Source organism: Vulpes vulpes, chromosome 1, assembly GCF_048418805.1.
Source record: "Vulpes vulpes isolate BD-2025 chromosome 1, VulVul3, whole genome shotgun sequence".
In the NCBI taxonomy this organism is placed as follows: Eukaryota; Metazoa; Chordata; class Mammalia; order Carnivora; family Canidae; genus Vulpes; species Vulpes vulpes.
Window position 1 is genome coordinate 27,894,378 of NC_132780.1, and position 12,860 is coordinate 27,907,237.

The window sequence follows — 12,860 nt, forward strand, 5'->3', positions numbered from 1 at the left end:
TTTTTGTGGTGTATGTCACTGGGTGTTGCTGTGTAGTTTTAATAGAAAGACTTTAGTTTTATTTCGGCCAAAACGCTGATGTGTCCCAAGGGCTCAAGTTGTTTCCACCACCTTTTCCAGAAGCTTCTGTCATTTTTAAAACATAGCAGTGAATATATATCTAGATGTTGAAATGTTGATTCAGAAAATATTATAAAAATAGCTGAAAAGTTGCTATCACCACCTGCTAATAATGAAAACAACGGCTCAACCATCTGTGTAGTAATAGTGGCCGAGGCTCACGCCAGTAGGAACCCAGGGAATTCCAGATACTATACACTGAAGAAAGGTACTAAGAAATTTAATTATTTCCTAAACACAGACACCACGATTACTCTTCTATGTATGCAGATAAGTTAAAATCAAGAGACTATTCTGTTGAATAGATTACACATGCAAATAGACTGATTGTCAGGAATGTAGGTTTATTTCATTAAAAAATAAAGCAAAAAGATTCATCCCCCCAAGAGTACTGTACCCTTTAAAGCAGCAGCAATCACAAGGCACATATGTACGAAATACCTCAAGCAAAATAGAAACAAAATGTTAAAAAATATGTTATTTAAAAAGATGTTGGAAGACCATTTGTTAATATGAACATAGACTGTAAAAATGGCATTCTTAAACATATTTTTTAGAAGTTTTATTCCTTCACCTTTACTAAGAGAAGAAACAATGATGTAATATTTACGCACTACCTTGTGGCACAGAGCACAAACGTTTACACCACCTAACCTGGTTTGCTAAAGAAAAAACAGCTAAAGTACAGCTTAAAAACTTTATTTTTAGTGTGTTCACATTTTTAGATATTTGAAATTCATAAGCTAAAAAGTTATTTTCCTTAGCTTAGAAAAAGACTGTAGTTATATGTCCTTAGGCAAACCCAGTCCACAAAAGGAATACATTCAAGATATTTTAAAATATCAAGGACATGATTTCTATTCTAGCTAGGATCATCACAGTAACCCTCTTCCTAAAACAGATTAGAAGTCAACACATAAATGTGAAGGTCAATTATATTAAAATAAAGTAGAATTTGATTTAAATTATTGCTCACTTAGGAGCAATAATTCTCTGGTCAGGGCTGTTAAGATTATGTATTAAGAAATGGTGTAACATCAATATTTAGTGTATATAAAAATTCTAGGATTCAAATATATTATAATGAAAAGTTCATCATAATCACACAAAAAGTGTTTCCTTATATATTAGCCACCACTGAGCTGCACGGAACGAAGGCTGAAAAAGATGCGGTTGAATTAACTCCTCGAGAACAGGTTTTGTGTCCTAGATGGCGAAGTGTTCCTCCTAGCTCTAGTGCTGCAGAGACATTATTCTAGGAAACGTTAAGGAGTGCTTACACGCTCTTTACTATTAGAGGGAGGAAGATAAACTGAAGCTCCGTTTTTAAACAAACAAAAAAAAGAATATAAAATACTAGTATAAGAAAACATTTAAATAGTACTAAATCGCACAATTTAAATACTAGTTATATGCTGTCATTAGTTTTCTTCTTTAAAAAATCAGTTCCTGGGCTTTTAGATGTGTTTTCTTTTTAAAAATAACCAGCATCCTCCTCCTGGTTGGGCGCCAAGTCCACACCCATGCCGCCCGGTGGCCACCCCTCCAGGTACCCACAGGCCTCTCCTAGGTCACAAGGAAGTGACACAGAGGCCTGTGCGTGTGCCGTGTAGCAGCTGCCCACCGGGCGTTAAGACCCAGCCTAAAGCAGCACAGCCTGGGCCACCTCCTTGATCGTGTGCGCGGCTCTCTCCAGTTCTTCATCTGTTTGTTCCACTGTGACCACAACCCTGATGCTGGGAAATAAGGACACAGAAAACCGTCAGAGGGGCGAGTCTATGGCAGCTGTATCTGAAGTCAAGTTCTATTCTACTGGAATATGGCCCCACCCATCAGAGGGCCTACTGTCTAAAGCCACTTCCTCACTGCGCAGCAGAGCTGGGTGGCTGTGGCCAGGACCCTCCGTCCCAGAGCCTGGACACTGGCCAGTGACAGACGTCTGCGGCTCCCAGTCCCACTGGTGGGAACCTGGGGGTAGAGCTCTGCCCAGGGGTGCTGGGACCCCTGCCCTCTACATCATCTACTGCTCGGGCAGCACTAGGCCCCAAGCTGCAGTTCAACATCTCTCAAATCAAGGAGTGTGTGTGCGCCCACACTCATACTTACAATTCAGTAAGTCATGTGGAAGTTCTGTACTACTTTGAGGCAAGGCAGAAATTTTTAAGTTTTTAGGAAACTGAAGACAAAAACTATCAGCTTGACAGGGCAGTTCTACCTCTCTTCTCCCAGGCCCCTCTGCAAAAGTCGGTAGCATCCGTTGGACATGTTCACAGAGCTGTGCCAGGTGGCGCAAAGAGCCCTGCGGGCACAAAGCAAGTGTGGCTCCTGTTCTCCCACAACACAGGATTACACCTTCACCTGGGTACGATCAGGAATGTGAGGGCAGGATCTTTAGGGCGTCTCTGAGCCGCTGCCAGTGGTCTGCCGCCAGAATCCCGGCCTGGCCCTCCATGTGTGCACGGTGCTCGGGACCCCAGGGCCTTCCCTGTTCTCCAGGGCCCTCTCGTACATTCCCCCTAAGGTTGTGCTCTGGCTCCCCAGAGGCAGTTGAGGGTCCCCATCCCACTGTGCAGCCTGCAAGAAGGAGGATCGACGAGTCTGACATACCTGATCTTTCGCCTTAAGCTTCACCTGCTCTTGGAAGCCTGAGTCCCTTCCAGCCCGGAATGACTCGCGCCCTCCTCCTGTGACTCACCGACCTTGTGCTATGACCCTGAGCACTTCGTGTTCTGGGTGTCTACCCCCTACGACTACACTTTAAGTGCTGATGAACAAGCAACAATTTTCAATCAAGAGTCCAAGTACCCTCCTCCTGTGTATGGCTTCTTGAACCTCTCTAGATTTTCCCCACTGTTGCTGTTTTCCTTACTTTCCATCCATCCACTGGATGGTTTGTAAGTGTTTGCCAGATGTGGTACCACACGGCCTCTAGCCGGCAGTGGGGTAAACATCACCACCCAGATGTGCCCCCTGCACCAGATGGCCGTCGTGGCAGATGTGGCTGGACCGGCGCGTGCACCTCAGGGTCTTGGCAAACCTCTGCCGATCAGAACTGCGGCCATCCCAGTTCAGTCCTGGGATCTCAGACACTTCTCTGAGTTAACTGGGAGGGTACAGCGAGTCCTGGCAGGGCTTTAGAGTTAACAATTTTAAAATGGCTGGTTTAAGAGGAAAAAACATGATGTACTAGACTTTAGTACAGTACCTACTCTTCCTTATCCTATGATAGTCTTTCAAACGTTTTCAGAACAGAATGTATTTTATACAGAATTCTGAAAGGAGGAAAAACAAAAGTCAGGTCACATTTTAACGTCCACCAACCTTGGAGGAGGGAGGCACTTCTCTTCTTTCTCCAGGTAGCGTGCCTGAGTTAATGCGATGCTTCTGTCCATGCACTGTATGAAGAAGAGGGACACATTTGCAAGCTTGGTGGCAGACACTGTGCTCACTACGACAGGAAGGTAATCTGAAATGCTATCCTTAACGGCAGCATTAATTCATTTTTGCAATTACAGCTGCGAGAAGGCAATACCGAAGATGGTAATACCAGGACAGTCCCCAGCAGCACCAAGTGGCACGGACGTTCTGCGGTGGCGGCCCTCACTCTGCACTGCCCAGGGCCACCGCCGCAAACCGTGTAGCTGCCAGGCACCGTGAGACAGGGGTAGTGCCACCGAGACTGAACTTTTAATTTCACTCAATTTAAATTTAAATAGTCACACATAGCTAAGAGTTTGCATTTTAAACAAAGTAGTAGTAAGACACAGGGAAATAGTACCAGCAAAGCCCTGGAAACTAACCAAAAGTTGAATTTAATAGTAACGCCAGGATAGTTACAGAGACAAAGCGCTCACACTTCAAATGTTAACAATTCCTCTGATTTCCATGGGCTACCTTCGAGCAGGTGCTACCAGGCTAAGAGTCTGGTGTTCCCCCCATAATTTGCATAGCTTTTCCATACATTAACCATTTGTCAATATTTAAAAAAAAATCAAAACATCTCTATCAAAATAAAGTATAAAAATCAGATTGAAGTAATGGTTTATCAGGTTTTTTTTTTTTTAGATGAAGAAAATGTTTTGGAATGAGGTGGGTGTACTCAAAACTACTCAACTGTATTATCTTAAGAGGGTGAATTTTTTGGTACGTGAATTATATTTAAAACAGCATCAGTCAGAGCAAGGGACTCATAAAAGTAAGGAACAAGTATTCCCAGTGCTGGGCAGTGAGTCTGCTTAGAGGGCCCCACTGTCTGCCACTGGGCTGCTTTCCTGCTGCCTAAAAACAGCACACAGAAAACAACAGCAGGCGACAATGACAGACTTCTATTGATGCTACATCTGGAGTGTACTTGGAGAACCTAACTCCTCCTGAAAACATCTGGACTGGCTCTGTTCCTAGGCCTGGCTAAGAAATGTTATAAACCATCGTTCAGTTTATAAAAACAGTGTCTTGTCAAGCAACAAGAACTTGGCAAGAGCTCTGAGTTCTTTCTGCAAAGCTCACACGAGAGTCTCTGCACCGCAACTGTCTCCTCAGATACTGACCAGGGTGTGAAGCAGAGCTGGAGATGAGGACACAAAGACACTGTAAGACTTCTGTTCTTTGCGTAAACGCAGTTTCCAGGCTATATTTTGTCCCTGCCTGGAGCCCCTGCTCCCTGATTCAGCTCTCACAAGGACTTCTTGGAGACGGTCAGCCTTGGGCCGGGGCTCAGATCTGGCATCTGTGAGCTGTGCAAACTTTCGCCTTCTCTTCTGTTCTGAGGACAATTCGCACAAGTGTGGCCTGCATATCCGATGCTTCTCTAACTTGCCCTCTTCAGTGTCTCTGGTACAAGTAGAAGGAAGACCCTACTGCTGCAATCTCTCGAGGAAAGAGCGGAGGGCGAGGTCATGTGGAATAATCGCCCTGGCAGCCAGGGATGGCCTGGGTCTTGTGGCATGGAGCAATGCAGGGGGCTGTCTTGAGGGGGGTGGAAGGAGACTGGGGTTGGAGGGCAACAGTGATGGGACTTGCGGCTCCAAGAGGCTGCTCTACAGCAGCTGGTGTCCGGGACCCCAATGGGCAATCTGCTTAGCGCACAAGCTGTGCTGTCACACGAAGCCAGTATGATCGCTCTGACTTTTACTGCTGTGTCCATTTAGCTTGTATTTAATTTATAAACTATTTCAGTGCCACGTCTGTGTAAGAACCCTAACCACAAGGATGCTGTATTTTCTTTAACGTCTCTACACACTTACGTGACATTATAGTAAAAACACTGAGGTGATAAAAGCGCCTGTGAGGTGTTTCTTCCTTTGAAAGGAGTCTGTCTCTTTTCGTGCTTGCAGAGCTGTACCCAAGGGACATGTGTGGCACCTCTGCACTCAGAAGGTGTCGAGACTCACTCCAGCCGGACTGCCCATGATTCACACATTCACTTAGTGAGGAATCTCAGGGTCTGGGTTTGGTTTTGTTTTATAAGACGACGGACTCCAGAAGGCCACAAGCTGCTTGAAGCTCTCTCTCCACTATCTGTCCCCCTAGGTGATGCAGTTCACACACCGTAGGAGGCAGGATGCTAGAGCAAGCTGTGTAGCAGAGGCCAGCGTTGCCTGGTCTCCTCGTGGAGCAGCCATGTGACTGGGGAGAGTGGCCTAACCCGCTGGCCACAGCTGGACAAAGGCACACGACAGATGACAGCCATCACCCTGATGCCTGGAGCATGGCCTCAGAGCAAGAGCCCCTGGAAGGAGCCATCAGGACAGGGAGGCAGCACAAGCCGCCTTTCATCCTTGTGTGCATGCTAGCAGTCTGGAGGAGTCTCGTCAAGGTAGGGCTGCCCCGGCACAAGCTCATCGAGCTGCCACATCCACACCTCTCTGAGGAGGAGGAGGAGGAGGAGGAGCTGTGTGGAGGCAGGGGAGGGGGGCTCTAGGAAACACAACTCTACCAACACAGAGGGGCAAGCGGTCCTCCCCAGGGAGGCATATCTTAGTCAATAGCTAAGGTACAATTAGTAGTAAGATCACTTTCAGGAGATAAGCATGTTTAAATCAACTTCCAAATTAGGCCTGGGAAAGATACGGTCTTTCTTCCTTTCTGGTAGTAAGAGTATTGTGACTGGTCTCTCGGCTATGCTGGGGGTTCACCCTGGAGAGCTGTCCAGGGCTGTGTGTGATCGTTACTCATAATGTCAACCTGGCCCACACGTATGAAAGCCTGGGTTTGGAAATGCTAAGCGAATGGGTTTTCTGGAAGGCTAAGTATTTAGACATTTCAGCACTGTGTGGATTAAGGGTAGAAGAACTACATACTTACATGATTTACAATCTCCTGAAGTAGTTTAACATCTTTTTCTCGAGACCCAGTGCTGTCTTTTAGCTGCAGGTGAAATGCTGGAGAAAGGGACTCCCCCACCACTTTTAACCCAGAAATGCTGAAAGGAAACACACACACACGCAAGCGTAAGTCCCTTCTAGGCACAATGATATCCCACGTCTAAGTAATTGTATGAAGTCTGCATTAATGAGTGGAACAGAGGCTTGTGGCTTTTCTGGGCAGAATCATCTAGCGACTCCAGTCCTGACAGAGATAGCAGAAATCCAGCTCTGGTAGGGCTCGCTCATCTAGGATGCATCTCCAAGGCCACTTCTGTGAGTGTGGCTGTGTAGGTGCTCCCTGTCCTGGTGGACAGCTCTGGCTCACGCTGCACAGAAGATGAGAGTCATCCCCAGGCTCCCACCAGGAGGCCTGCAGGCTGCTCCCTCCCTCCATAGCCCACAGACCCCCTCCTCAACCGCCTCCTCCCCATCTCCTGCAATGACCAATAAGCCAGGTCCCAGCCTGAGGACTGCTTCCTGGGGCCTCCCTCCCAAACCATTCCCCTAGAGAAGCATCTACACCATGGTTTCTTATTACTGTTTCCTTCATGACCACTTATTATTGATACTGTTCCCTTGTTCATTATCTCAGTCTTTAGTTATATCTTGCCTTTCATAAATTATGCTCATATTGTATAGTTAGTTCCCTTATTTGTGTGTTTACTGTTCAGTTTTACTTGAATTATGATTATTTTCATCTTTCTTAGGATTAACAGAACAGACATCTGCTTCTGAGGGAGGGAAGAGAGACTTCTTTAGGAGTGAAATCCTGTATTTTCAAATGATTTTTATAGATGTCATGAGAATTGCAGGTCAGGTTCCCTTAAAGTCCATTTTTATCCGATACGATTAATAGTTTGATTTCTGACTTATCTCCTAGGCTACAAATGGTGACACATGACTTTGAAATTGAGCTAAGCACTTTTAAATTTTTTAAACATTTAAAAAAAGATTTTATTTGAGAGAGAGAGAGAACACGAGCTGGGGGGGAGGGGCAGTGAGAGAAGCAGACTCTGCAGAGTAGGGAGCCTGACCTGGGGCTCTATTCCAGGACCTTGGGATCATGACCTGAGTTGAAGGCAGACACTTAACTGACTGAGCCACCCAGGCGCCCCTAAGCTAAACATTTTAGATAAACTCTGTTTAGCAAGCTTCACTTAGAAAGATTTGCTTTTCCCTTAGAATAAAATTAGCACAAAAAACACTTCATAGCACATTTGATTCCTTAAGTCATTTAGGATTCAACAAACTTTACTGAATGACTGTGTCATTCAGTACGAGTACATACACACCATACGAGGTGCCAGAAGCCAACTTCACCTGCCTTTCAAACCACCAATGAGCACTATAATTTGTCACTTTTCTTTAAATGTAATGCATCCTACTAGACCTCTCAATAAACTAGGCTGCAAAACAGTGCAGTAAAACGTACTATAATAAAAGGGATTTACTCCAGAACGCAAGCATAATTTAATACCAGAAAACTGTAACAGTGTAATTCAGCATAAGACATATCTATGATTTTTTTTAAACGTCTTCAAATCTAGGAATAATTTGATAAATACTACCTATAGAAAACTTAAAGTATGATGCTTCATACTTCATGAAGAAATGCTTTCATACTGTGAATGACAGAAGAGGTGTACCGCCACTACAATGGAAGAATCACTAATGTGCTAGCGACTTACACCAATGCAGTAAGACAAGAAAAGGACCAAGATGTCTAAGAATCTGGAAGGAAGAGAAAACCATTATTCAGATAACAGGACTTTTATATATGTCATCATAAAGAGAATGAAACGAACCATTAGAATAAACAGGAGTTTGGAAAGACTGCAGGGTATCAGATCCCAAGGACAAAATGCAAACACCAGAGAAGACTAGCTACAAGGAGAAGCTGCAACTGGCTAGCAGCTGGAAGGGAAGGTGGGGTCCAGGGAAAAAGGTAGTTAGGAGGCTAGAGGATGGAGTGTATTCAATGCTAATCAAATGATTCCAGAAAGCATGACAAGAGGAGAGACAGCCAAAGGTACCGGGTCCTTGAGGAGAAAGGGCTATGATACCACGAGAGGAAATTCCTTCTTCGGCTGTACCTGGAGGAAAGACTGGTTCGGATGGATGGCTCTGTGTGTACAGGTTTGTGAGGGAAAAAATGGGAATCTGTGTGACAGCAATGAAGCCAGGCTGTCGTGGACAGTGGGCGGATACAGATAGGGAGTGGGGAAGGGATTGAGGGACTAGGGACTGGGGAAGGGGGAAAGATGGGGAAGAGAAGGAAGGTGGAGGGCTGGGCTTATAAAATGAAGACAGCAACACCACTAGACAGAATGAAGGGCATCTGAGGTTGGTGTTCCTGAATTTATAATGAGTCCAACATGCTGCGCTGTATTGGGATATCAATATTTCATAAAACAAAGTAACTGGAACCAACACAAATATCATCTCCTAACCATAAATCATGCAAGAACTTTTGTTACTATCATGTAGACACACCCAGAACTTTAATTATTTCTGCCCCGACTGTATCTGGAACAGCTGTGACCTGCTCATTTACTCACTGCCCTTGTCCATTAGAAGTACTCTTGTGTAGTTAAGACAAACAAGTAAAAACGCCTAAGGTTCATTTCAATTTCACCTGTTGTTCTTAAATTAATATAAGAACAGTATTTTCTAAAAAATAGGGCCTGTATGAATCCAACGTCACCTAATTCCATAGCGTATAATGATTATCATTTTATCTGTACGGATGTGAAGAGATTCTCCTGTGCGCACCTGAGTTATTTCTGGTGGTAGCATGTTTGGTGGTTATTTTCATCTTTGAAACAAATATATTGCTATAACATTAATGAGCTTTTAACCTTTTTAGAAAAACAAAGTCATGGTTCTTCAATGACAAAATGGGTCCTCTGGCTTCAAGCCCACAGACAAATCTGGCTGAACAGAGTTTCTCATTTCTTAGTTGCAGTTCAGCTGAACTGACCCAAGCCTATGGGTCTGAACTGACCCTGACTCAAAACCAAAGAGGTGACATTTAAAATTGTTCATGAGTTAATTAAATGTGGTATAGACAGACTTTAAGTTGGTTGACAATATATAAAACTTACCCTTGTAAAGCTTTATGAATTCGCTTGCACTTTTCCTTCAACACTGAAAAAATACCTGTACAGAAAAAGATGCACTTGAGAGTATATCTGCAACATCTGATACTACTAAAGATATTTTTAAAGATTTTAAAGTTCAAGTTCATCAATTTAAAATGCTGCAAAGCCCCCTACAGACTCCTAGCACACAGGAACACTTCCAAAGGCCCAAGCCTCAGTCTTCGACATATATCCTAGCACCTCCTCACCCACTTTCAGTAGAATCTAGGATGAGGTTTTCCACAACAAAACAATTGCTCTTGTTCTCATCAAGATAATCTGGCTAATAAAGGGTATAAACATATTACTTATTTCTGGACCCTTAACAATTCGGTAAAAGATACTGTAGGAACGTTCACTATCTTTTCCTTGCTATTTTCACTTTATTCATGGAAAATTAAAAAACTAAAATATCTAAGCAAGAAGCAGGCCTTCGGACAAGCAAGCGTATGAATGTGTACCCAGAAACACATTTCCTGATTCTCTGAATTAAAGCCATTAACAATTTACAAATTTAAAAAAAACAGGTAAGGCTTGCTTTTTCATTTCTGTTTTAGGCTTTGTGAGGAGGTACTAACAAAGCCTAAAGGCACATTTGAAATTTAGTCAAACTGGCCCATTAAATAAAGGAGCTTTAATGGTTGGTAAACTGGGTTTGGCTTTTGTATCGACTAATGAATCAAAGGCTGAAGGGAAAAACTGGATAAGCTATAAATTATATGTACTGAGCATCAGCAGCACACTTCAGTTAACTTCTCAAATGACAACCAGCCCAGAGCTGACTCCTCCTCCTGGCATTTCCGCCCATCCTGGGATCCAGTCCCACTTTGGCTTTGGCTCTGCCTCCTGGGCTGGAGAAGCTCTACACTGAATCTCAGGCAAGACAACATCTTGACTGCCATTCTCCATATAAACACCAGGTAATATCATTCACATGCACAGGTCTGTCTGGTAAACACTTTGCCTCTAGCTAATTCCTCCAAAAGCACACCACAACCAGGCTGACATAACTGCGATGTCTGCTGTCCTGGGTTCAGAAGATTATACCTGGATTCTCCTCCATGATGTTGAGAGCCTCCATCGCAGCAGCAGCCAACAGCGGGGGTAGTGAAGCTGAAAAGCAATATCCCTGGCCAGAAAGTCGCTGAGAAGAAACAAACAAGTTAAAGACATAAATATGCTTCTCATTTTTGTGGGCTAGAAAACCTAAAGGCACCAGATCTGCATCACCTCAGGTGAAGGTGTAAAGATCTATGCATGTATAAAAGTTATACATGTAACACAAATAAGGCTTTTTAAAAAAGAGATAATTTCAAATATAAATATTCTGAGTGATTCTACAAATTGACTTTTAAATAAAAATTGTGATAAATTAAGTCAGAATGAAATTCTGGGATTGGAAGTTATATGCTGAGTAACTTTCAGCATGACCAGTGGAGCAACTAGTTTCAGTTTCTGCTTTTGTTTTTAAAAAGTTTAAGAACCCACCTGGTGGTCAATTACAAAAGATCTGCCACAGCAGAAACCTCCAATAGAAGCCAGGGAATTCTCCATGTTGGCGCTGATAAGATCAATATCATCAATCTGCCAAAAAAGTGGGACAGTGGTAGTTATTCTTCAATTTAAAGAAAAAATAGGGCAGCCTGAGTGGCTCAGCGGTTTAGCGCCACCTTCAGCCCAGGGCGTGATCCTGGAGACCCGGGATCGAGTCCTACATCGGGCTCCCTCCATGGAGCCTGCTTTTCCCTCTGCCTATGTCTCTCTCTCTCTCTCTCTCTCTCTCTCTCTCTCTCTGTCTCATGAATAAATAAATAAAATCTTAAAAAAAAAAAAAAAAGACCCCTGTCAGGCCTAGAGACAAAATTTCAGCATTGAGCATATCAACACCTTGGTTCAAGCAAATTACCTTCATGCAAATTAAAAGATAAATCATACAAAATCTATTGCTACAAGGATGGATGTTTCAAAATGCACCTCTGAAATGGTCTCACTTTACACTTTTTGGCCAATTCATCATGCATGGACAATTTATTCACAGTGGAAGGAGGAAGAGAAATTAAAAGATGAAATCCAAAACTGCTTAGTATTAAAAATATTCAAAGGTACAAAATAAGATCATTTCCTTGCTTAAGTAGTAGTCCAGCTGGCCTTTCCCTAAAAGGTATTTGAGATAAATACTAACAAATCTATCAGAGTTTTGAGCATTTTACCCCTGTATTAAACTTACCTTTCACCTTTTCAAAAATAAAATCAATTACTGTGTGTCTTGTGGGCTTCTGAGTCCCCATTATCTTCTCAACTCCATGCTCTGCTGACCCTCACCTTCTGCTCCAGCACTAGCACCTGGTGCATGCTGGGCACACAGCAGCCATTCTAAAGCACTCACTAATGGTCATGATCACAAATGGTCTGAGCACATCTGGGGGTTTCTAAATGGTCCACAGACCCAACAAGGAAATCTGTGCAGTCTTTTTTTTTTTTTTAAAAAAACCTTTTATTATGAAATATTTCAATCACACATGGAAGTAGAACAGAGTATAAGTCCCTCATCACCAGATTTAGTAATTACCAGCTCATGGACAATCCTGTATCATGCAGAGCCCCCTGCTGCCCTCATCATTTTTTTGTAGCAAATCCCAGACTTCACATGGTTTCATCTATAAATATTTCATGTGCATTTCTAAAGGATACAGACCCCTTTAAAAACATAATCACAAAACTATTTTCACACCTAAAAAATGAATAATTTCTTAATATCGTCAAATATTCAGTGTTCAAATACCTGCCTCACAAAGCTTGTGTTTTGCAGTATTTGCTGAAATCAGGATCTAAATATAGTCCATATATCCTGCACTTTTCCTCAGTGCATTTACTCACCAAACAGCAGTCTGTCTTTGAGGAGTATGCATCAATCTAACTTCATATGATATTTGGTCTGCTCTCCAGTTTTCTCTGGACCATATGGGCAGTGGGATGGAGATAATCTAAGGTGATTTTATGTTTAGTTCAACTTTTTAACATAGGTTGTAAAACTTTTATGCATAGGATTTGCAGGCAAGTTCCCTTCAACTCAACCAGTTACACAATGGTGGGTGAAGACAGATCCTATGGACAGGCTGGCACTGCTCCTCCCTTAGGCTCCAGGGGCATAAACCATTAAGACTGGGAGCAGCTGCGACTCATTTCCAATCAGCAAAAGAACACATGACCAACTCACTCCAGTTGTCTGGGACCT

At 43.2% G+C, this 12,860-nt stretch overlaps 1 protein-coding gene across 2 annotated transcripts in view; it reads right to left on the reverse strand.

The window, feature by feature from the left end:
* Positions 1-444: 444 nt before the first annotated feature.
* Positions 445-12,860, reverse strand: part of SPTLC1 (serine palmitoyltransferase long chain base subunit 1) — a 51,011-nt gene continuing 38,595 nt past the window's right edge. For both annotated transcript variants that reach the window (XM_025984127.2, XM_025984128.2), the window contains exons 10-15: positions 11,114-11,209; positions 10,673-10,769; positions 9,590-9,644; positions 6,424-6,541; positions 3,442-3,515; positions 445-1,856 (exon numbers count right to left, since the gene is read on the reverse strand). In XM_025984127.2, the coding sequence (XP_025839912.1) occupies positions 1,763-1,856; positions 3,442-3,515; positions 6,424-6,541; positions 9,590-9,644; positions 10,673-10,769; positions 11,114-11,209 (534 nt within the window). In that variant the 3' untranslated portion in view covers positions 445-1,762. The remainder of the gene's footprint in view (positions 1,857-3,441; positions 3,516-6,423; positions 6,542-9,589; positions 9,645-10,672; positions 10,770-11,113; positions 11,210-12,860) is intronic.